Source organism: Carlito syrichta, unplaced genomic scaffold (genome assembly GCF_000164805.1).
Source record: "Carlito syrichta isolate Samal-C Ts95f unplaced genomic scaffold, Tarsius_syrichta-2.0.1 Scaffold111520, whole genome shotgun sequence".
Lineage (NCBI taxonomy): Eukaryota > Metazoa > Chordata > Mammalia > Primates > Tarsiidae > Carlito > Carlito syrichta.
This window is the reverse complement of record NW_007055616.1, coordinates 321494-346903: the sequence shown is the minus strand read 5'-3', so window position 1 is coordinate 346903 and position 25410 is coordinate 321494. Positions and strand designations below refer to the sequence as shown.

The 25410-nt window shown below is 40.4% G+C and overlaps 1 protein-coding gene and 1 pseudogene across 5 annotated transcripts in view; both read left to right on the top strand.

Moving 5' to 3' along the window:
• THADA (THADA, armadillo repeat containing) overlaps positions 1-25410 on the top strand; it is a 355753-nt gene that overhangs the window by 11549 nt on the left and 318794 nt on the right. For 3 of the 4 annotated variants that reach the window (XM_008069947.2, XM_021718154.1, XM_008069953.1), the window contains exons 8-16: positions 835-1022; positions 5472-5566; positions 6763-6983; positions 7763-8454; positions 10726-10904; positions 11834-11989; positions 12981-13103; positions 14083-14206; positions 22141-22292. In XM_008069947.2, the coding sequence (XP_008068138.1) occupies positions 835-1022; positions 5472-5566; positions 6763-6983; positions 7763-8454; positions 10726-10904; positions 11834-11989; positions 12981-13103; positions 14083-14206; positions 22141-22292 (1930 nt within the window). The remainder of the gene's footprint in view (positions 1-834; positions 1023-5471; positions 5567-6762; positions 6984-7762; positions 8455-10725; positions 10905-11833; positions 11990-12980; positions 13104-14082; positions 14207-22140; positions 22293-25410) is intronic. The other variant, XM_021718159.1, reaches the window with a different exon arrangement.
• Positions 4137-4816, top strand: LOC103272445 (annotated as a pseudogene). The gene has a single exon (XR_505123.2). The product of XR_505123.2 is annotated as a COMM domain-containing protein 1 pseudogene (transcript).

Sequence of the window (25410 nt, the reverse complement as noted above, 5' to 3'; positions counted from 1 at the left end):
ATAATTTAAAGCTTATGAGCTAAAAGAGATCAGCATCAAGGGAGATAATTAGATGGAGAAATGAAGAGGACTAACGACTGAATCCTGGATCCCTACCATGAAGAGACCAGGGAGAAGAAAAACTAGTCTGAGACAGAGTGGTGGTGAAGTAGGAGAAAATGTGGGAGGGCCTGGCATCTTGGAAGCCAGGCAGAGGAAGTATATCAGAGTTGAGGTGGCCGGGCGCGGTGGCTCACACCAGCACTTTGGGAAGCTGAGATGGGCAGATTGCTTGAGACCAGGAGTTCAAGACCAGCTTGGGCAGCATAGTGAAACCTCATCTCTACAAAATTAAGAAAACTAGTCGACCATGGTGGCAAATGCCTGTAGTCCCAACTACATGAGAGGCTGACGTGGAAGGATCACCTGAGCCCAGGAGGTTAAGGCTGCTGTGAGCTATGATTGTCATGGTTGTGCTACTGCACTCTAGCTTGGGCAACAGAGTGAGACCCCAGCTCAAAAGAATAGCAACAGCAAAAACAAAAAAGAGAGCATTCAGCTTTGTAGGTTCTGTTATTCACTGCTGAGTTCTTATCTTTGCCCTAAAAAAGAGAAATGAAGTTTGTTATTGGCTGAGAAAGAGAAACATGTTAAAGTAAGTTGAGAGCTAAAAGTTTGCATTAAATGTCTGCATAATTGGAATGCTTATGAGAATGGAAGAGAGAGGCAAAAATGATCAACTATAATCTAAAGTTGATTTTGGCTCTTTGATTGAAGGGTGTATTTATTTTGGAGAGAAGTAGAAATGTTGACACTTTTATTTGAATTTGTGATAATATCTTTTCTTCTTTGTAGAAAATTTGCTGGAAATCATATTGTTCAAACGCAGTTGATGAATGACTTGTTGGTAGGCATTAGAGTTTCAATGATGTTAGTACAGAAAGTTCAAGATTTCCAGGAAAATCTCTGGAAGTCTTCCAGTTCTCCCGTATGGCAAAGTATGTGTGGATTGTTGAGTATTTTCACCAAACTTTTAAGTGATGGTAAGTGTAACAACTTGCAAATGGTGGTTATAATTGAGTGCCAATTGACTTTTCCTGATAATTGTATGAAATATAATACCTAATTGAGATGTAGAATATCTCTTTTTTTTAGACTCTCAGATTAGGGAAAGGCCCCAATGACATGATTTTAATGCTTTGTTCTTTCAAATGTACCAATTCGGCAAGGGATAATGTTGAAGAACTTTTCTGAGTTTATGTGTGTGTGTGTGGTATACAAAGAGGAAAACCTAACAATTTAGTGTTGAAGAGCCACATACCTTTTCTTTTTTTTTTTTGAGTTGGAGTCACTCTGTCGCCCAGGAGTGCAGTGGCACACTCATGGCCACCCCAGCATCCACCTTCTGGGCTCCTGCGATCCTTCCACCTCAGCCTTCCAAGTAACTGGATCTACAGTTGTATGCTAACATGCCTGGCTACTTTTTGATTTATTGTAGAGACAAGGTCTTGCCAAGTTGTCTGGGCTGGTCTCGAACCTGCGGGCTCAGGCAGGCAACTTGCCTTGGCCTCCTCAAGTGCTGGGGTTACAGGCTGAGCCATTGAGCCCGGCCCAAGCCACAGACTTTAAATAGCAAAATTCTTTAGAAGAAATTTCCAAATTTGGAAGGAAGATCTGGAAAGGTTAATGCAACCTACACATTTCACCTTAATGGCAGGTGTCATCTTCAGATGATGACAGTTGTTGCTCATTGTTGGCCTGGCCAGTATTCCTTCTGATGTTTCGTGTATTGCTTCTGTACATATAAACTGAATCACTAGGAAACCAAATAGATCTCTATAGGAAAGTATTTTAACCGATGAAATGAAATGATAGAATATCAATGATTTAAAACCTTTAAATTGATATAGGCATTAAGCATCATCAGTTGCTAACACTACAGAAACAGAAAACCAGACGTGTGCCTCTTTGAATCTTGTTGTTACTAGTTACAGTTTTCCCAAAGTGCTCTAACTTGAGACTAATCCTTTCTCTATGTTAGCTACGAGTTTACAGGAATTTCAGAGGACAGAGGATATGTTGACTGAAATCAGGAGTAAGCAGATGCAGCATCCAGATTGGGGGAAACCTACAGGCCAAATGTCCAGGCTCTTCAGCAGAGAAAGTGTGATGAAAAGAGGGGGCCAAGAGGGTACCTGTAGATAAAAAGACAATTCCAAGGCATTCCGTTTACTCATGGCCCACAGGCATTGTCAGCAGAAAAGAAGGGACAAAAAATGACTAGACACTTAAACAGCATCTAGGGATAGATATTTGATTAATAAGACTGTTGGGAAAAAATGAGGAAGTCATTACTGTGAAAATGATAATAGTGTTTACCCAGAGTATAACCTTAGGGTTAGAGTATAAGAGTATAACCCTAACCCTAACCCCTAACCCCTAACCCTAACCCTAACTTTGATTGAAATGAGGCATTTGGATGAGCCTTCTTAACTGGGTGGCTGAGTTCTGTATCTTGCCTTGGATGGTGGGTACAAGGGTGATCACCTTTAATAATTTAGTAAGCTATACATTTGTTTTGGGGTGGTTTTTATATCTCTGTTTCATATTATAAATTTAACAAGAAAAATGATACTCAACACATACATATTTACATAAAAAGTTAAAGCATCCTTTCTCCTTTCACCTCCCATTCTATATGGTAATGTATGTATGGATTTAACGTAATTTAAAAAGTATTAATGGGATCTCTTCAGAGCTCTTGTTTGTAAGTAACAGTAACTGAGTCTGGTTATGCTAGGATGATAGGAAAAAACAGCATATCTCTCTTCTTTTGTTTAAATTGAGATGTGATCTCACTATGTTGCCTAGCCTGGTCTCAGACTCCTGGGCTCAAGCAATCATCTCGCCTTGGTCTCTCAAAGTGCTAAGATTACAGGCATGAGCCACCACGCCTGACAAAAATAGCATCTCGTTGTTTGTGTTTTTAGTCCTGATAGCTAGTGAAAGTCCTAGCTATACGTGAGGGGATCCCCCCACACACACCAAAAATAAACTGGAATTATCTTTTGGAAAGTGAGCTCCTTGTAGTACACTTGAAATTTGTTCTCCCTGATCAAATGGTCAATCATTTTTTATCTGGAAGTTTTGAGATGGTTGTGTCATGACTTGTGGAACAGATGTCCCAAGTTGGGGCAAACAAGTGACTGATTCTTCCACCATGACAACATGCTTGCTCACCCTGCACTGATTGTTCAGTAGTATTTAACCAAAACAACCTGAGCCCCGTGCCCCACCCTCCCTGTTCACCCACTCTTGTCCCAAATGACTTTTTTTTGTCTGTTTGTTTCCCTGAATGAAAAAAGTCCTCAGAGAGAAACGTTTTGCCAGTGTGGAAGAGGTGAAATAGAAAACAGCAGAAGCACTAAAGGGCATAAAAATTGACAGATTCAAAAACTGTTTTGAGGCTGAGCATGGTGGCTTATGCCTGTAATCCCAGTACTTTGGGAGGCGGCGGCAGATGCAAGACAGTTGCCTGAGCCCAGGGGTTTGAGACCAGCCTGAGCAACTTGGTGAGACCTCATCTCTGCCAAAATAAAAAATTTAGCTGAGTGTGGTGGCACATGCTTGTAGTCCCAGCTAATTGGGAGGCTGAGGTAGGAGGATCACCTGAGCCCAACAAGTTGAGGTTGTGGTATTGATGACTGTGCCACTACACTCCAGCCTGGTCAACAGAATGAGACTCTGAAAAAAAAAATGTTTTGAGCAGTGGAAAAAGTATCCTAAAGATGTATTTTTTTTTTTTTTGAGTTGGAGTCTCACTCTGTCGCCCAGACTGGAGTGCAGTGGCCGCTCCCGGCCACCGCAGCCTCGACCTGCTGGGCTCCGGCAATCCTTCCGCCTCAGCCTTCTGAGTAGCTGGAATTACAGGCACGTGCTACCATGCCCGGCTGGTTTTTTGATTTTTATTGTAGAGATGAGGTCTCGCCAAGTTGCCCAGGCGGGCCTTGAACCCGTGGGCTCAGACAGTCCACTCACCTCGGCCTCCCAAAGTGCGAGATCTGAGCTACCGAGCCCAGCCAGTGATGTATTGCATCAAATAGAGAGTACTTTGAAGGTGACTGAAATTTAAACGTAAGAATAAGTACACAGAAACCATGGCGGGTGAGCTTGAGGGCTGCAAGCCCCTGAGCAGGCTGCTGAGCGGTCTGGCCCAGGACAATTTCTTCCGGCACCCGGGCATCACAGAGGAGCTGCTGCGGAGCCAACTCTATCCGGAGGTGCCACCCGAGGAGTTCCGTCCCTTTCTGGCGAAGATGAGGGGGGATTCTGAAGTCTATTGCATCAGGAGACATGGATTTCAATCAGCTGGAGGCATTCTTGACTGCCCAAACCAAAAAGCAAGGTGGAATCACATCTGACCAAGCTGCTGTCATTTCCAAATTCTGGAAGAGCCACAAGACCAAAATCCAAGAGAGCCTCATGAACCAGAGCCGCTGGGATAATGGGCTTCACGGTCTGAACTGGAGAGTTGATGGCAAGTCTCAGTCAAGGCATTCATCTCAAATACATACCCCTGTTGCCATTATAGAGCTGGAATTAGGGAAAAGTGGACAGGAATCTGAATATCTGTGTTTGGAATTTGATGAGGTCAAGGTCAACCAAGTTCTGAAGAAGCTCTCAGTGGTAGAAGAAAGTATCAGCACACTGATGCAGCCAGCCTAACTGAAGATAATGGAAGGATTTGGAGTTGCTGAAACAAAGGTGTTCATGATCCCTCCCCACTGACCTTTTTAAAAACATTTTTGATTCCCTGTTGGTATTAAATCCTCAAATTCAAAAAAAAAAAAAGAATAAGTACACAATTTTTTAATAAATAAATTCTGGGTTTTTTGGGTCTCCCCTCATATTATTATCCGGTTAGTATTTTCATTTTTTTTTTTTTGCCTGGGATCTCAGGTATTAAATGGAAAGAAAAATAATTAAGTTTATTTTCATTAAGATGTAAATTACAGACAACTCTTCAGATGTAAGTTGTTTTTTAAAAGAGGAATTTGTTGATCTAAAAAAAAAAAAGATTCTATAGTGAAATGCAGAGAAGATATGAATTGAAGACCAAACAGCTTCTTTTCTGAAAAATTGATGACACCTAGTCAATGCTATTCTTTTCGAGGATTTAAAGCTTCATTATCAGTAAGGTGTTCAGCTGCAAGTAACAGAAAACCAATTCAGGGTCTTTAAGCAAGTGTGCCTGTCAGGCTGAGCCAATGAGCTGGCCAGGAATCACATTTATTATCTTTGTGTTGCACTTATAAGCCTTTATGTTCTTTTTTTAACCTAAAAATTTTTGTTAGACATGAGTTATCCCATTTTACAGAAAAGAAAGTGGAGGCCCTGGGATGTCTGACCTTTAAGCATCTATTCTTTCTGCTGTACCAGAATATTCATCATTTAATACATTCTCTCTGCTTTTTTTTTTTTTTGCAAAATAGATGATCTATTGCAGACTATTCAGAGTACATCTGGATTAGCTATTATTCTTTTTATTAAGACTATGTTTCACCCATCTGAAAAGATTCCTGGCTTGGTAAGTACATCTCCTTTTTACAGTTGTACTTTATTGAGCACTGGATGTATGCTTAAAAATATGTATTTGTTTATTAGAGATGAAGTCTTACTCTGTCGCCCAGGCTGGAGGGCAGTGGCACCGTCACACCTCACTGCAGCCTCGAACTGCTGGGCTCCAGTGATACACCTTCCTGAGTAGCTGGGGCTACAGGTGCATGATGCCACACTTGACTAATTTAAAAACATTTTTGTAGGGATGGGGCAGGTCTCACTTTGTTGCTTAAGGCATCTCGAACTCCTGGCCTCAAGCAGTCTTCCTGCCTTAGCTTCCTGAGTCGCTGACGTTACAGGCCTGAGGCACCACTTAAAAATATTTTTAAAGAAGTGAATTAAACATTTTTTCTTTGTGTAGTCTGGGTCTTTTTGATTACAGTTAGAGACAATTCCAGAAATTCAGGTAAAGCAAAAACAAAAACCCAAAAAGCCCAGTAACATTGTGATCTGCATTATAGAAGGTGTATGTCCTTCTAGTTTTCTCTAGTGATGTCTGTTCATTACATCTCTCATTAGTATCTTAAAAAATACTTATAATATTAAAATTATAGAGATTAATATATAGACATATACACAGCAATAATCTTATGATAAGTATGTTCTTTATTAAGAATGATCTATATCATGTACTTTAGACAGGAAGCATGCTAGAGCTTGATGAATTTGATCCGTATAGAAAGTATAATTTGATAATTTAGGCCACAGACCTTGTATTTATGACTAGCAGTTTTTTCCTTTGCTATATTATCTGAAAAATTATTTGATCTTTTTACCTGATATTTGCATAGAATAGTTCTAAATATTTGTGTTCTATTTCATGAGATCACACAAAGTGATCATTCATTAGTAGATAAAGTTGAAAATGTTCGTTTCTCAAATCACCTCCAAGAAGCATTAGTTAAGCTCATCCACCTGCAGGTGGCGATGTGTTGTGCTCTACAGTACATTCATGGCAGCAAAATAATTCATGTACTTAGATTTCACTTTTTTCCTTGCTATGTTAATGTAATAATTGTAATGTGTGGATTTTCTTTTTAACCTTGAAGTTTAGTTATTTTTTCCTAGGGTGTTTCAGGGGAAAGATTGTAGGATTTGTATTTTGAAAAATCTCTGAAAAATGTAAAAAGCTTTCTACATGTTTGCTGTGTTCTGTTTTTCCAGATTACCAGTTTACTTCTTCGTTCAGTGGACTGCACCAATGTCCCTGAGTGGTTTATGAACAGCTGCAGGAGCCTTTGTTGTGGTGACATCGCTGGGTCAGCTCTCTTATTCCTGTGTCAGGGGACACTTGCTATGTTGGACTGGCAGAATGGGAGCATGGGCCCATGTGGAGAGGCCCTGCTCTTGGACACTGTACATGTTTTGTTCACCTTGAGTTCACAGTGAGTTTTGTTGCTGCTGTCTCATCTTTTATTCCCTTGTAAGACACTTTAAAAGATGTAATCAAGCCAGCATACTTAGTCATCCAATGAAAAATGACCAGGATAAGTGCCAAATTAAAAATGATATATGTAAGCCAGGCTCGGTGGCTCAGCCTGTAATCCCACGCCTTTGGGAGGCTGAGGTGAGTAGATTGCCTGAGCCCGCGGGTTCGAGACCCACCTGGGCAGCGAGACCTCATCTCTACAATAAATCAAAAATTAACCGGACGTGGTAGCGGGCGCCTGTAGTTCTAGCTACTTGGAAGGCTGAGGGGGAAGGATCGCCGGAGCCCAGCAGGTCGAGGCTGCGGTGGCCGGGAGCGGCCACTGCACTCCAGTCTGGGCGACAGAGTGAGACTCCAACTCAAAAAAATAAATAAATAAAAAAGTAAAACACTGTGTAACCATCATCGCAGTCAAGATAGTGAGCATTTCTTTACTCCTTCCTCCCTCCCCAAATTTCCTCATTTCCCTTTTTGGATTGCTTTTTATAAGGTGAAAAGATTCGTGCATAAATTTGAGATGTTTTGATCTTGTTCGTAATTTTTTTGTTCATGTAAATTTAATAATGATTTACTTTTCTGTTCATTCTTTGTGTTTAGTATTTCTGAAGTTTAAATTTAATAATGATTTACTTTTCTGTTCATTCTTTGTGTTTAGTATTTCTGAAGTTTAAATTGTTATAAAATGAAATTTTCTTTTATTAGTCAGTTTATAATGTGGTTCATTTGTTTTTTCAGGATTAAAGAGTCGACACTAGAAATGTTTCTGTCTAGAATCTTAGCGTCTTGGACTAATTCAGCCATGCATGTCCTTGAATCAAGTTCCCCAAACCTAAAGGACAGCCTGAATGGGAATTCAAGCATAGTTGGGAGACTTTTGGAGTATGTCTATACCCACTGGGAACATCCATTGGATGCTCTGAGGCACCAAACCAAAATCATATTCAGAAATCTTCTCCAGATGCACCGACTCACTATGGAAGGTGCAGATGTGGTCACTGATCCTTTCTTTGTGGAATTGACTGAGAGTCTTCTGCGATTGGAATGGCATATTAAAGGAAAGTACACATGCCTTGGCTGTTTGGTGGAGTGCTTAGGAATTGAACATATTTTGGCAGTAGATATGACGATTCCATCTCAAATCTTAGAAGTGATGGGGGACCAATCATTAGTACCTTATGCAAGTGACCTCTTGGAAACCATGTTTAAAAATCATAAGAGTCATTTGAAATTGCACACCATCGACAGTACTTGGATTGACCAGTGGCATGAGACTTGGGTTTCTCCTCTCCTTTTTATACTGTGTGAAGGAAACTTGGAACAAAAATCTTATGTAATTGATTATTATTTGCCAAAATTATTGAATTACAGCCCTGAAAGCTTACGGTACATGGTAAAGATTCTTCAGACTTCAATTGATACTAAAACTGGTAAGAAAAATGAATTAAAAAAAAAATTTCTAGTTATGATGCTTAAATATAGGCACCTAGGCAGACTTTGACCATATTCAAATGTAGATATTACCGCTTTCATAAATAGTAAAGGAGGATATTCTGAAGTATACCCCACATCTTTAACATAAAAAAATTTAAAAGTTAAAAAAAAAAGCATATTAATGATAGATATTTCAGTTTGAATCAAATGTTCTTATATATAGCTGAATGGAGTTTTTTTGGCAGAAATAATTTCTGCAAGCTAAGGAGTGATTCCAGTTACAATGCTAAGATTTCCTTTACTACAGGGTTTTAATTCACTGTACCAAATTCTGAATTTGTTATTTTGTTGTCTTATTGGAGTAGACGTTTGTGTGTTTTATATAATTTGCTTATTCAAGTGACTGAGACAGTAATTAAAAATTGTGCTAGGCAAGGCTAAAGACAGGTAAATTGACAATAGCAAGTTTTTGTCTATGGTGAAGAGACAAAACTTAGAGGTATGATCTTGAAAAATGACTGTCTGTAGTCATTTAGAATAGGGGTAAACACATTGAAACTCAGGAGCCCAGAAGGAGTCACTGCATTCAAGCATAATTCAGTAATTAATGTATAAAGTGATGATCATGACACACCATGTAAATCTTAAAATTGTTCTGTTTAACAAAGCCAGTGTATGGTATCCTACAGCATAATTTAAGAAATGCTTTCAGCCGGGCTCGGTGAGTCAACCTGTAATCCCAGCACTTTGGGAGGCTGAGGTGAGAGGATTGCCTGAGCCCGCCGGTTTGAGACCTGCCTGGGCAACTTGGCGAGACCTCATCTCTACAATAAATTAAAAAATTAGGCGGGCATGGTAGCGCGCGCCTGTAGTTCCAGCTACTTGGAAGGCTGAGGCGGAAGGATTGCTGGAGCCCAGCAGGTTGAGGCTCTGGTGGCTGGGAGCGGCCACGGCACTCCAGTCTTGGTGACAGAGTGAAACTCCAACTCAAAAAAAAAAAAAAAAAAAGAAAAAAAAGAGATGCTTTCAACTAAAATGGTTAAAAACTTTCAGGTGAGGTGTGGTGGCTCATGCCTGTAATCCCATTGCCTGAGCCCAGGGCTTCCAGACCAACCTGGGCAACATAGTGAGACCTCATCTCTACTATAAATAAAAAAAATTAGCTGGTAGTGGGGGCGCACACTTATAGTTGGAAGCCTTGGAAGGCTGAGGTGGAAAGATTGCCTGAGCCTAGCAGGTCGAGGCTGCGGTAGCCATGATTGTGCCACTTGTACTCCAGCCAGGGAGACAAAGTGAGACTCCAAAACAAAAAACAAAAACAAACAAAATATTCAGTACTTCAAAGAGTAACTATGAAATAGCAGGAAAATTTGAGTCCAGTATGCAAAGTTAAGCCATTATTTGTAATTTTTGACAATAATCATTCTTATTTTTTGAGAAGCCATGTCATACCAGTGTTCATGAATCTGTTCTGAAGTAAGGTTGTCTTTCTTTTTGTATCAAGGTGCCCCATGAGCCAGAGTTCCCTGACCCTTTAGTACTTGCTGATGTCCTGGCCTCTGAAGCCATCAGGCTCTTTTATCTTCTTTACTAGCAAGAAACTGTAACTCCAAAATACACAGAGAGGGTCAGTATTTATTTCTAGAGAAATAACAGTCTTTGGTCATGGACGTATTTTTCCTATTCTTGGAAATTTTAATGTTGTATTGTTTTTAATATTTCTTCACCTGATTTTTTTCTGATTCTATTTTCTAAGTGTTAAGGAAATAGTAAAAATATTAGTGAGTATAAGTGATTTCTTTATGTTAATAAGATATTATGCTTGCTTAAAATTATTGGCAAAGACAATAAAATCATTTTTTAAATTTATTTTTTGGAGTTGGAGTCTCACTTTGTCACCCAGGCTGGAGTGCAGCTCACGACTACTGCAGCCTCGACCTGCTGGGATCAGGTGATCCTTCTGCCTCAACCTTCCAAGTAACTGAAACTACAGGCACATGCCACTACACCCAGCTAATTTTTTAATTTATTGTAGAGGTGAGGTCTCGCCAGGTTGCCCAGGCTGGTCTTGAACCCCTGAACTCAGGCAGTCCTTGTGCCATGAAATCATTTAACATAATGATTTTAGAATAGGGACTTTAATTTGTGCTAGGATTTAGTTTAAAATGTGATTTTAATTTCTGGAAATAGAATTTTAATTGGAAACATAAAGATTGACAACTGAAAATTGCATAACACAGTAATGTTCTTTGTTATTGTGCTTTGAGGACAGGAACAGTCTTCTCCGTCCTTAGGGTCTTGTAATAGCAGGGGGGCTCTGGGAGCTTTGATGGCATGTCTGCGAATAGCTCGAGCTCATGGACATCTTCTGTCTGCACCTGATACCTGGGAGAACCTTGTGTCAAGTACAAGAATAAAGCAAGGCTTGGTTCATCAGCACTGCCAAGTAAGTAAACAAAACAACTGGGAGTTTGTACACAAAGTAGGTCTATGATGGTTTCAGTCATTCAGCAGCTTGATACAGAGGCATTGTGCCCAGCACTGTTTTAGGAGTCTATAAGGAAGATGAATAGAAAGTGAAAAGTGTAAACCTAGTACTCAGACTCCTTACAGTTTTAGTTGAGGGGATGAGAAAACTTGTGTGAAACATCTGGGAACTCTTAGGACGGACTGTTTAGATACTAGTGTGTCCTTGTGTATAGGACTTATTGGGAGGCTCAGAAGAGACTGGTCAGAGGAGGGGGTGGTTGATTAGGAAAGTGGCAGATGTGACTGTAGGAGAGGAAGTGTTGGAGCAGCACACAGAATGGAAGGACACTAATGAACAGGTCTGGAGGATGATGGAGGCCATGGCTTGTTAGGAGTGGGGTGTTTTGTCCATGTTGTGGAAGGTTCCAGTGCTAGGCTGAAGATGTCGTTGGTTCCCAGTTACCAGCTGGTTTCATTTCAGTTTAGCCAGAGTCACTTTGTCTTCAGAAAGGAAGTGACATTAATGGAAACAGATGGGTTTCCAGAGTGAGAGCAGAAAGAAACCAGGATGCCAGCTTGAAGTTCATGGCAGTGATTTAAGAGTGAGGTGATGAGGTCAAGTCGGCGCTGAGAACAAAGTAAGAGAAATGAAACTGAACATTGCCCTGGAATAAGAATCTCCTAGATTGTTGGATTTTATAAATCCCCAATGTATCTATTTAATAAAATAATTTTATAGGAAACAATCACAAGGTCTTTGGGATTAGGAAACCTTTTTGAGGTACATATAGGTAAACTAAAGTTCACTTTTTTCCTTTGGTAGCCTGTGCAAATCACTAAACATTTCAAGTGGTTTAGGCTTTATTTCATTGGCAAATTAACATCTTATTGCTGTATGTGTTTTAGGTACGAATAGATACATTAGGTCTGCTTTGTGAAAGTAATCGAAGCACAGAAATCGTTTCTACAGAAGAAATGCAGTGGATTCAGTTCTTTATCACATACAATCTTAACAGCCAGTCTCCAGGAGTGCGGCAACAGATTTGTTCTCTTCTTAGAAAGGTAAGACTTCCCATCAGAGAGTATAGGGAGGTAGCGAACTTTGTTCTGGAAGTTGTTTTTAAAAAGAGTCCACGTTTTGGGAGAGTGTGGGAAGGGTCATGGAGTTGGGGCTACCATATCTCTTCATGGCTCTTCTGTGATCTGTTCTTGATTCTATTAAGCTTACATTTGGAATTAAAATCTAGAGTGAAAAGTCCTTTTGTTTTGGTGTAGTAAATCAACCCTGAGTTCTTTTTTTTGAAGGGAAGAAACACAGTGCTGGAGTTCTTGGGATGTAAGGGTTTTTTTTTTTTTTTAATCTGAGTCTTACTCCGTTGCCCAGACTGGAGCACAGTGGCACACTCATGGCCACCCCAGTGTCCCCCTGCTGGGCTCCGGCGAACCTTCCACCTCAGCCTTCCAAGTAGCTGAACTACAGTCACGTGCTATCATGCCCAGCTAATTTTTGATTTATTGTGGAGACGAGGGCTCACCAAATTGCCTGGGCTGGTCTTGAACCCGTGGGCTCAGGGAATCCACTCGCCTTGGCCTCCCAAAGTGCTGGGATTATGGCCTGAGCCACCGAGCCCGGCCATAACGTGGTTTTAAGGAAGCTTTGCTAACAGGAGGATGGATGCCCTTGCATTGTATAGTTTTTTAAAGCTCCTCTTGAAGTGTTCATTATTGAATGATTCAACTTGAATTAATCACACAACAGGCTTATGGGGTACAGAATTGGTGGAGTACAGAAATGAGTATATCATCTTCACATTCGTGCTGACTTAGAGGAAATAGGAGAACTGTGGTTTAATGACCATATTCTGGTTTGCAGTAACACTTTGTTTTTGGTTTTAAAAATACGAATGTTAATTTTTTGTCAAATGGTTCAAATATTAAGAGTTTCAAAAACAGTACTTTCCTCAACCTGGTTTTATTCTAAAGAATTTTGCCTCTTAGGCTGACATTTAAATTTAATATGTGTCTCACATATGCTTTGTTTTTGTCTCAAAAGTTGTTTTGTAGGATACAGGAAAGTTCTCAGGTACTTTATAAATTGGAGCAAAGTAGAGCCAAACATGAACCTGAGAACAAGTTAAGCAAGCAGCACTCTTCTGTTTCTTTGCAGCAATATAAGGTGGGTGATATATTTATAGACATACAGACTTTTAAGAAACTTAATTATGAATAAGCTTGAAAGGGAAGTAAATGGAAGTTTCTTGGTGAATCATGTTTCTGTGCTTTTTTACTTCGAGCTGGGTGTTATGTATTCCTCTGGTCCTGTGCACTCCACTCGAGGTAGCCTGAGTTGTGGGACCATTGCTGCACTTGAGGACTGTCACAGAATGGCATTAATGTGCTTAACCTCAGTAGCTTACAGTTTATGTGAGCCAGATGAATTTAGTAGTTTAACAAAAAGGTAATTGCCAGCCCTGAGCTCCTCCAGCCCTTCCCAGGCAGAAGACTGCTATAGCTGGGCCTGCACTTGCTCTTTGAATAGGCGTGACACAAAGTGGCTTGATGCTAGTGACCTTGGCCCATGGTCCAGCTGACTTGCACAGAAACTATTTTTTTTTTAAATTAGAGGAAGAAGACTTTATCCTGGATAAAATATTTCCCACTTTGTTTTCATAAAAAATTTCATTTTTAAAGAAGTTTTTGTTTTTTTAATCATCTGTATAAACAAAATGAGAGAGCAGGAGTTTCAGGGGGGCAAGTAGAAGACAATGGAATTGTGGGGTCTTGGTTGGAATTCTGTCATTCTAGCCAGGCTTAAGTAGTATATATTGAATACTACTTCGGTCGTTTTAAAACTCTGAAAAGTATACATAGCTGTCTGGGCTATAATAGAAATTGTACTTATTAGGCCCGGGACAGTGACTCATGCGTTTGTTGAGTCTGCAAATATAGGGTTCATTAAAGTCATGAGGAAGCTTATGGTCAAGAGTGCTGAGCTGATTTATCAAGCGAAGAGAACAACCAGTATTATATCTAACAATCCTTGCTTTTTAAATTAAAAACAAACAAACAAAACACCCACTCATAAAGATAATACACTCAAGATAACCTTTTGTGACATAATTATACTTATTATAATTTTTTTTTTTTTTTTTTAGAATTTCCTGTCATCCATTTGCAACAGTCTTTTTGAAGCCTTGTTTCCTGGGTCTTCCTACTCAACTAGATTTTCAGCTTTAACCATTTTAGTCTCAATAGCTGAAGTTTTTCAGCCCCTAGAAGGTGAGTTTTCAGTAACGTTTGGGGGAAATTTTTTTTTCCTTTCAAAACACATACATTTTCAACAATTTTCTTTACTTGAAGTTTCAGTTTTGCTGTCTTTTCTTTAGATTCTTATGGGAGGTTTTATTCTTACCATATAATTCTTATTTGTACATAATTAAATATGCCAGTGAAGAATAGAAGGGAAAGAAAATGACTCCCTTTTCACTGATCATTATATACCAACCAAGAACTAATTTTCGTGGATCATGCTTATTATGGAAAGAGGATCTGTCTGGGTGTGGTGGCTCATACCTGTAATCCCAGTGCTTTAGGGGACTGAGGCGGGAGGATTGCTTGAACCCAGGAGTTCAAGACCATCTTAGGTAACATAGCAAGACCTTGTCTCTACAAACAGTAATAAATTAGCTGGCATGGTGGTGTACACCTATATTCCCAGCTACTCAGGAGGCTCATACAGGTGGCTCTATTGAGCCCAGGAGTTTGAGACCAACGTAGGCAATATAGTGAGACCTCATACCTGCAAAAAACAAAAAAATTCACTGGACATGGTGGCACATACCTGTAGTCCTGGTTACTTGGGAGTCTGAGGTAAGAGGATTGCTTAAATCCAGGAGATTGAGGCTATGGTGAGCTGTGATTGTGCCCCTGCACTTCAACACTCTTGACTCAAAAAATAAAATAAAATAAAATAAAAAAGAAGCCTTGTTCTTACCTTCATGATTTCCTTGTTGCTGGGTTTTTTATTTTTTATTTTTTTTAGCGACAGGGTCTTGCTGTGTTACAGAGGCTGAAATGCAGTGGCATGATCACTGCTCGTTGCAGCCTCAAATTCCTGGGCTCACCTCAGCCTCCCAAAGTGTTAAGATTACAGATGTGAGCCACCTCACCCAGGCATCTTTGTTACTGTTTTAAGCTATTGCCCAATGTGTTAAGTTTAAAAAACTGAAATAATAATAGTTTCTCTTGTACTCCTCAGAGTCTTTGTGGTTAAAATGTGGTTTCCCTTATATGCTGCTTCATACACCTCCATCTGGTTGAGGAATGGCAGTACAAGGCTGTCATTTCCAAGTATTCTGTTTAATGATGCCCTTTGTTTTTCCTTCTGTGGGGTACTCGAGAGGGTGAACATTACACTTACCTCTTGAATCAATTGTTTTTTTTTCCTTTTTGACAAGAAATGTCTCTTTTTAACCCTGTACATGAGTGTAGTGAGTTTAATGTAGAATTCCTTGCTTGTGCTCAGGCTTTTTTTTTTTAATTTTTAATTTTAAAGATGTGAGGTACAATTCAGGGTTAGGTATACAAATGTCCATTATGCAGGTACCCTTGATGAGGTGTGCACCCCCGGCCCCCCGGCAGTTTCCCACTACTGCTGATCCCACCTCCCCACCCCCCTTCAGTCTTTCTTGACTATGGTCAAAGAGGAAAATATCCTACCCAGCTGTTCTTTCACAGAAAATGGCCAGGACCAGGGACCTACTCTGTCATTGGATTCTATTCTATTTTATTTTGTTTTACTTTACTTTAGTTTCTTTTTTTTTTTTAATTTGGGATCTCACTCTGTTGCCCAGGCTGGAGTGCAGTAGCATGATCATGGCTCATGGCATCCTTGACCTCCTGAACTTAGGCAATCCTTTCACCTCAGCCTCCTGAGTAACTGGGACTACAGGCATGTGCCACTATACCCAGCTAGTTTTTTTATTTTTTGTAGAGACAAGATTTCACTATGTTGCCCAGACTAATCTTGAACTCCTGGGCTCAAGCAATCCGCCCTTCTTGGCCTCCCAAAGTGCTGGGATTACAGGCATGAACCACTGTGCCCTGCAGATTTTTTTTTATTTTAAATAATCGTGCAGAGTATACTTTTCTTTAACAGAAGGGAGACTGCTAGCTGATGTTAATACAGGCTTGTTTCATTTGAGGAAAATCTGTTTTTCAAGTTTTTATTTTGCAAAAATTCAAATCAACAGCACAGTTTCAAGAATAGCCATGTTCCTTCTACCTAGATTAATCAGTTATTAATATTTTGCCATATTTGCTTTATCTCTCTGACTCTTACTACTTTTTTTTTTTTTTTTTTGAGTTGGAGTCTCACTCTGTCGCCCATACTGGCCTGCAGTGGCCGCTCCTGGCCACCGCAGCCTCAACCTGCTGGGCTCCGGCGATCCTTCCTCCTCAGCCTTCCAAGTAACTGGAACTACCGGCACGTGCTACCACGCCCGGCTCATTTTTTACTTATTGTAGAGATGGGGTCTCGCCAAGTTGCCCAGGCGGGTCTCGAACCGCGGGCTCAGGCAATTCACTCACCTCAGCCTCCCAAAGCACGGGATTACAGGCTGAACCACTGAGCCTAGCTACTCTTATTACTTTTATAGCCATAACACAATGATCAGATTCAGGAAATTTAACATTGATACAATGCTTTTATCTAATAAACAATCCATATTTACAGTTTGCCAATTACCCCAACAAATGACCTTTGGTTTTAAAATTTCCCACGATCTAAGAAGCAACTTTTGATCACACATTGTATTTTGTTGTTATGACTCTATCTAGACTTCTTCAATCTGGAAAATTTCTTATAACATTAACATTTGGGAAGACTGTGTCACAATTGGAGTTTGTCTCATTGGTTCCTGATGATTTGATTCAGGTTATACATTTTTTTGCATAGGTGATGTGCTGTTCTTCTCAGGGTATCCTATTCAGGGGATATATGAGGTTGGCTTGTTCCAATATTCATGGTGAGAAATTTGTTCACCTTATTTAGCTGGATGTGGTAGGCTGAAACATGCCTTCCAAAGATATCCACATCAAATCCTTAGAACTTTACATGGAAAAGGGGTCTTTGCTGATGTGATCAATTTAGGATCTTGAGAGAAAACCCTGGATTGCCTTAGTCAACCATAAATTTCATCCCATGTATTCACATAAGAGAGAGTCAGAGAGAGATTTGACACAGGAGAAGCAAGGAGGTAGTAAGACAGTGGAGGTGAAGATTAGAGTGTTGGGGCTGCAAGCCATAGCATGCTGGCAGCCACCAGAAGCTAGAAGAGTCAGGGATCAAGTCTCTAGAGTGAGTGTGGCCCCACTGACACCTTGGACTTCCAGTTTCCAGAAATGTGAGATTAGCTAGGTGCAATGGCTCACATCTGTAATCCCAGCACTTGGGAGGCCGAGGTAAGAGGATTGCCTGAGTTCACGGGTTCAAGACCAGCCTGGGAAACTTGGTGAGACCTCATCTCTACAATAAATAAAAAAATTAGCTGGGCATGTGGTGCGTTCCTGTGGTTCCAGCTACTTGGAAGGCTGAGGCAGAAGGATCACCTGAGCCCAGCAGGTCGAAGCTGTGGTGGCTGTGAGAATGCCACTGCACTCTAGCCTGGGTGACAGAGTGAGACTCCGACTCAAAAAAAAAAGTGAGAGAGAAGATATTTGTGGTTTTAAGCTTCCAAGTCTGTGATCATTGATTACAGCATTCGGTGAATACGAGGGTATCCATCAATTCAGGGAATTTCAGTGGTCCTTCAGCTTAATTTAGAAAATTAGGCTTTAGCCAGATGCAGTGGCTCACGCCTGTAATCCCAACACTTTGGGAGCCTGAGGCTAGAGGATCGCCTGAGCACACAGATTCGAGACCAGCCTGGACAACTTGGCAAGACCTCATCTTTACAATAAATAAAAAAATTAGCCTGGCATGGTGGCTACTTGGAAGGCTGAAGCAGAAGGATAGCCTGAACCCAGCAGGTCGAGGCTGTGGTGGCCGTGAGCATGCCACTGTACTCCAGCCTGTGTGACACAGTGAGACTGTGACTCAAAAAAATAAAATTAGGTTTTAGGCTAGGTGCAGTGGCTCATTCCTATAATCCTGGCACTTTTGGGAGGCCAAAGCAGGAGAATTGCTCAAGCCCAGGAGTTTGAGACCAGCCTAGGCAACATCACAAGACCTTGTCTCTACAAAACATAAAAAAATTTTCTGGTTGTGGTGGCGTGTGCCTGCTATCCCAGTAATAAGGAGGCTGAGGCAGAAGCAGAAGGATTGCCTGAACCCTGGAAATCAAGGCAGCGGTGAACCATGATTGTGCCACTGTACTCTACCTGAGGCAACAGAAAGAAATCTTAGCTCAAAAAAAAAAAAAATTGTTTTTACCTGAGAATGAGTGATATGTTAAGCATTTAACAAATAATTTTCTGCACACTTAGTGTAATTATAGCTGCACCTAGGTGTGTGTGAAATAAGTCTACACTAAGTTGTACCTGTAATTTTTCAGTCAAGAGAGTAATTTAATATATTTAAATACACTTTAAAATTAAAAACTCTTCCTAATGAATAATATGTCACATATAATTGGGCAGTGACTGATGTCTTACTAATTATGTTAATTAACCAACTGGGAGGTCATGCAAAGGGAGCAAGCCATACTCACAGAGCCTCGACCTCCTGGACTCAGGAAATCCACCTCATTATCTCTAGCAGCTGAACTACAGGTGTATGCCACCATATCCGACTAATGATTTTTTTTTTGTAGAGACAGAGTTTTGCTATGTTGTCCAGACTGGTCTCAAACTCCTGGGCTCAAGTGGTCCGGTAGTCTCAGCCTTCCAAAGCGCTGGATCCCTTACAATCATTACTTTTAAAGAAGGCGAAAGTGTTGAGGTCATGCACTACGGGATGGGAAATGTACATTCATCCTTTATCTTCATCTCCAGAACTTTAATGTGGGGATTTTATATTTTATAGGCCTAAGGTAGCCATAGTTTCTACCTTTCCTCAAGTGTATCCTAGACCAAGAAGAATAAGTTGTTTGCATCTTTCTTATGTGGAATCATATTCATGGTGAAAAATTGGATTCTACAGCTAGGGTTTGTTCACCAGATATTAAGTTCATGCTTATTATACGTCAAGCAGCCAGGTGTATTCACGGTCCCAAACAAAGTGCTTCCTCTTTGGGAATTTACATTTTAGTGAAGGGCGACAGTAATGAGCATGTAATGCACAGAATTTCAGATGTAGACAAGTTCTGTGAAAAAATATTTCAAGGGTTAATAAGAAGCCTTAGAGGACCTAGGAGGATGGGAAGGGTTAGCTATTTCATACAGTGGCACCAGAGAAGGCTTTAAACTTGAACAAAGCCCAGTGGTAAAAGAAACGACATTAGAAAATGTTTTGGAATGAATGAAAGCAAAAATACAACATACTAAAACTTATGCACTGTAGCGAAAGCAATGCTGGTAGCGAAAGTTATAGCTGTAAATGCCTACTATAAAATATCTTATTAAATCAATAACCTAACTTTCCACCTCAAGGAATTAAAAGAGCAAACTTAACTCAAAGCTAGCAAAAGGAAGGAAATAAAAAGATTAGAACTGAGATAAATGAAATCGAGACTAGAAAAACAATGCAGAGAATCAACAAAACCAGAAACTGTTCTTTTTTAAAGATCAACAAAATTGACAAGTTTGCTAGACTGATTAAGATAAAAGAATAAAGATGCAAATAACTAAAATCAGAAATGAAAGTAGGGACATTTCTATTAACTTTGCAGAAATAAAATTAATTATAAGACAATACAATGAACAATTGTTAACACCAAGTTAGAGCACCTACATGAAACTAACAAGTTGCTGGAAACATGAAAATTACTGACTCAAGAAGAAATAGAAAATTTGAACTGATAGCAAGTAAAGAGATTGAATCAGTAATCAGAAGGCTCCCAGCAAAGAAAAAAGTTCAGGGTGAATGGCTTCACTGGTGAATTCTACCAAACACTTAACGAATTAACACCAATCTTTCTCAAACTCTTTCAAAAAATTGGAGAGGAGAGAATACCTCCTAACCTTCTATAAAGTGATAAGGCAATTAAGCTTTCCCTTAAGGTCATGAAGGAGACACAAACCCCTGCTGTCACCAGTGCTGTTCACCATTGTACTGAAAGTTCTAGCCAGGGCAGTTTTGCAAGGAAAAAAAAAAAAAATTCAAATGAGAAGAGAAGCGAACTTGAGCAGAGGTGTGAAAGAAGTGACAAATTTTGGTTGCCCGCTCTTGGAATTTCATGGGGATGTACTAACTTGTAAGTTAAGTGAGAAACCTATATCTTGATTTCTATTGAACATTATTCCTCAAATCAAGTAAGCATAGGAATGTTTTCACTTCTCAGGGGTTCATTTGTTGAATGCTCTTTGCCTCATTTCTGCTGTGAAATCGGAGTGCCCACAGTTGCTTAATCTTAATCCTGGAGTTCTGTAGATTCAGGGATTGCCATCGTTCTTTTTTTTTTTTTTTGAGACAGGCTTTCACTCTGTCACCCAGGCTGGAGTGTGATGGCCTTAGGTGATCCTACTTCCTATTAGCTGTAATTATAGGTGCACACCACCATACCTGGCTAATTTTTTAATTTATTGTATTGTAGAGATGAGGTCTCACCAAGTTGTCCAGGCTGGTCTTGAACTCGTGGGTTTAGGCAATCCTCTTGCCTCCGCCTTTCAAAGTGCTGGGATTACAGGCATGAGCCACTGGGCCTGGGTACCATTATTCTTTTGTGATAATTTTTCTGTTCACCTCTTGGTTGGCTGAAATGTTTTTTCTCTGAGAAGAGTTTCTGGAGATAAATAGTTCTTAATTTCTTGTGTATTCAAAGATGTTTGTAGTATTCTTAGCCTTGAATAGTTTGATGTATAAACTTCTTCACACCTTCTTTCCCTGAGGAATTTGTAAGCATTGCTCCATTGTCTTCTGGCACTACATGATGTGGTGGGGAAGAAGGAAGCCAGTCTCATTTTTTCCATCTTGTACACATTTGAGCTTTTCCCCTGAAAAGATTGCTTCTTTATCTTCGACACATACTGAGTCCATTAGGATATGTCAGCATGCCCAGTCTTTTTTTTTAGTTGGAGTCTCACTCTTGTTGCCCAGGCTGGAGTGCAGTGGCACACTCATGGCCACCACAATCTTAACATGCTGGGCTCAGATGATCCTTCCTCCTCAGCCTTACAAGTAGCTGGAGCTACAGATGAACGCCACCAAGCCCAGCTACTTTTTGTGATTTATTGTAGAGACAAGATCTCACCAAGTTACCCAGGCTTGGTGCACTTGAACCCCCAGACTCAGGCAATCCTCTCGCCTCAGCTTCCCAAAGTGCTGGGATTACAGGCTGAGCACCGTGCCCGGCCTGCCAGTTCATCTTAAGGTATGGTTGGACTTTAGATCCTGGGTCAACAAGTGTTATGAAGATTTTTAAAAAGATATGTTTCTAAAGCTGGGTGCGGTGGCTCACATCTGTAATCCCAGCACTTTGGGAGGCTGAAGTGAGAGGATTACCTGAATCCAGGGGTTTGGGACCAGCCTGGGCAACTTGGCAAGACCTCATTCTACAATAAACCAAAATAAAATATTAGCCGAATGTGGTGGCACATGCCTGTGGTTCCAGCTCCTTGGAAGGCTGAGGCAGAAGGATCACATGAGCCCAGCAGGTCAAGGCTGTGGTGGCTGTGAGCGTGCCACTGCACTCCAGCCTGGGCAACAGAGTGAAACTCCTACTAAAAAAAATTTTAAAGACAGTAAATTAATGTGCCAGCTGCAGTGGCTCATTCCTATAACCCTAACACTTTGGGAAGCCAAGGTGAGAGGATTGCCTGAGCCCAGAGGTTTGTTACCAACCTGGGCAACTTGGTGAGACCTTCTGTCTACAGTTAAAAAAAATAAAAATAAACATAGCCAGGCATGGTGGTGTGTGCCTGGGCAACAGAGTGAGACTCTGACTCAAAAAAAAAGGGGGTGGGGGGAGAAAGAAATTAATGGAAAAGTTGTTCTTTTATGCTGTTGTGGGTGAAATATGAAGTGTGATTCATTTGTACTAATTTTTTTATAAGTTGGATCAAATCTCAGAAGATTTCCTTTAATCACTTTTAATTTTTTTTTTTTTTTTTTTTAGGTAGAGTTTATACAGTGTATCAGCTGAGTGATGATATTGATGTTGGTCGTTTCCAAACACTAATGGAATGTTTTACCAGCACTTTTGAAGAAGTGAAAATTTTAGCATTTGATCTTCTGATGAAGTTATCAAAAACAGCTATACGATTTCAGGTATTTGGACTTTCCTATATAAATGTAGTATATGCTTGAAAACTTTCAATTTTAGTGGCAGATAGCGCAATCAGGATTGTCCATGCTCCATGCATCTTGCCTTCTTATGTCTTTGGACTGTTTGTTTCCATTTTCGTTAATACCCTTCTGCTATTTGGGGGTTGATGGGAAAGGTGGAAATATCGTAAAAGAAAACAAGACTCAAATCAGTGAACTTTGCTTTTCTTATTGCTCTGACAAAAAGGGAGGGTTGTAGGAGGGAGTAGGTTTTATTGTTTACAAGATTATTGGTAGATTTCTGTTAACTGTGGTCTCCCCAGTTCCTTTGGACATGTAATATTCGATCAAAGCACATCACTTACAGTAACTTGCGTTGTTGAGATAATCTTCCTGCTCTGTACACTGGGAAGCTGAATAGAAATGAGGTACAGAATGTGCTTCTGGTTTTTCAACTAGCAATAGCTAAACTGAGACTGAAACTCGGTACATGAGGTTGCTAGCAGTCCTACATGCTCCCCCTACGTCCGCAGCCCCCGCGTTTTTCCTGACACAGTGCCCTTCCGACCTTTGGGTAGGAACCAAAGATGGGCTTGGGAGTGAAGGCACAGCATGGGGATGGGTCCTCAGGACCCCCGAGCCCAGGCTCTCAGCTCTGCCCTGGAGGTTTCTTTGAGGGCTTTTGGGTCACCAGCAGAGTACTGATCTCAGGCTTTGCTATGGCTTTCTGTTAGAGTCCCGTAAAAGCCAAGGGCACTGCTGCAACTGAGCCATGGACGGTCTGGGTGCTGGTTGTCTGGCTGTATTTAGGGCATGGCAATTTGTGGATGCGGCAGGATCTGTAGGAACGCATGCTGCAAAGCAGTGTCTGTTTTGTGGTGTCTCAATGGCTTTGCAAGATCTCAGAACCTCTTTTCTGACTTGGGTCCAGATTGGGAGTTGCTCTTCAGCATCCACCTATAGGGTGATCTTTCAGGTGCCCTGCTGAGCAGAAGTTTCTTTGGTGCTTAGGCTGCTAACTTTTGTACCGTATCTGGCAGGGTTTTTTTGCTTTTTTAGAGTCAGTGTCTTACTCTGTCGCCCAGGCTAGAGTACAGAGGTACGATCACGGCTCAAGCAGCCTCCAACTCCTAGGCTCAGGCGATCCTCTTGCCTTAGCTTCGAAAGTAGCTGAAACTACAGTTGTATGCAACCATGCCTGGCTACTTTCTAATTTTTTGTAGAGACAAGATTTCACTATGTGGTTCAGGCTGGTCTCAAACTCCTGGGCTCAAGTGATTTTCTCGCCTCTGCTGGGATTACTGGCATGAGCCACCGCACCCAACTCCTCTGCTGGGATTACTGGCATGAGCTACGCACCCGACTCATTTGAGTTTTAAAAGAAGAGACTTTCTCTTCCTCTCCTTATGTTTGTCAGTGGAACCTGGTATTGTGTATACAGCTGTGCCTCATTTTGAGCAAATATGTTGAGAGTACCTGGAGTGGGGAAGGCATCTTGAAGCATATATATGAAAGACCTGGTTCTTACATAAACTACGAAGGGCCTTAGGGGCCTCTGCCTCTCTAATTTGATAAATATGTGTTTCATAAATTGCCACTAACTGTAGAATTCAGGACATTTAGTACCGCATGTGACTTGATACAGGAATTTTGGTTATATGCTTTGGTCTGACTTGCACATTAGTCAAGGAATAGGCATTCAAGATTTTAAAATATTAATTCTATATTCAGAGTCTTTCTTTGAATATACCCTATATAATATGTAATTAATCCTTTCATATAGTTAAGTTTAATGCAGTTTTTGAATGCTAACCTAACCTCTCTAAGGACCTGTACGCATGTATTTTTGATGGCCTATCTTTCTGATACCTAACTTTAGTACTCACCTCATTCACTGCCCTTCTTTCTGTAGTGTTACATATTCCTACATCTTACTTTATGTTATATTTTGATTGACCCAAGATGATGGAACACAGATATTTTAGACTTCAAAGGCTCTTTACTCTGTTTCCTTTTTTTTTAGATTGGAAAATATAGTTTATTTAGGAAGTAAATTAGAAAGAGAGAAGAGAGAGGAGATTCACCTGCCCAAGGTAGAGAAGAGGGCGAAAGCTTAGAAAATATGGAGGTGGCCATAGCTCAAAGAACACATGGTTATACCAGAGCTTAGTAAAGCAGTGGCCTATTCTGTTTCTTACTAATGGTTAGTAAAGCAGTTTAGGGACTGTCAGTTTAAAAACGACTTAGGTGCTTAGTTGATTCCTTGTAATATTTATTTAGATTTGAGCTTTCGGCTACTGACTTTTAAATTTTTTAGGGCATAGAAAATTAAACATATCAAATGGCAAAGGATTTAAATGGAAATAAACTGATATTTAAATCAGTATTTTTGATATCTACTATTTTGAAGTTGTAAGACATCATTCAGTTTAGTGGGCCTGTAATCAACTTCAAAATTAAGCTTATGATTTTTTTTTCTTATATTAGATAGTTATGGAATATCGTAGAAGAATCAGAATATTTTTGAGCAACCAAACCTGGACTTTCTTTTTATTTTTTTTTCCCGGACTTTCTGAGTGGTGAACGTAAGTTACCTGTTGAGTTGAGACTGGGGTTTGCCTAATGTTGTCAGCCCGGTGCCTTTCCTTGGCTGTTAGAGTGAACTGTCTCTCCTTTTTTTGGTCTTCTTTATCAGTGGATGTTTAAATGAAATTTAGGTGAGGGAGCTCTGATGCAGAATTTCTGAAGCTGATCTGATCATTCTGTTGTTTTCCACACACATATGTGAAGTTTTGCCAGGTGCAGCCTCCTGGTGGGTTTGTATTTTTCTCCAGTGAAACTAGCAGTATAGGAGGGAGAAAGGGAGAATCTGCTAGAGTATGATGCTCAGGTAAAACAAACCCTGAAGGATAAAAGAGCTCTGCTTTGTATAGGAATAATGAAGGTGTTTGGCTATAGTCACAGCAAGATTTCTACAGGACAAAGGACACATTAACTGAAAAAAGAGTCAGGTTTTTTTTTTTTTTGGAGAGTAGCTTTTAAGTTTTTTTTTGTTTTTTTTTTTTTAGTTGGAGTCTCACTCTGTCACTCAGACTGGAGTGCAGTGGCCACTTCTGGCCAC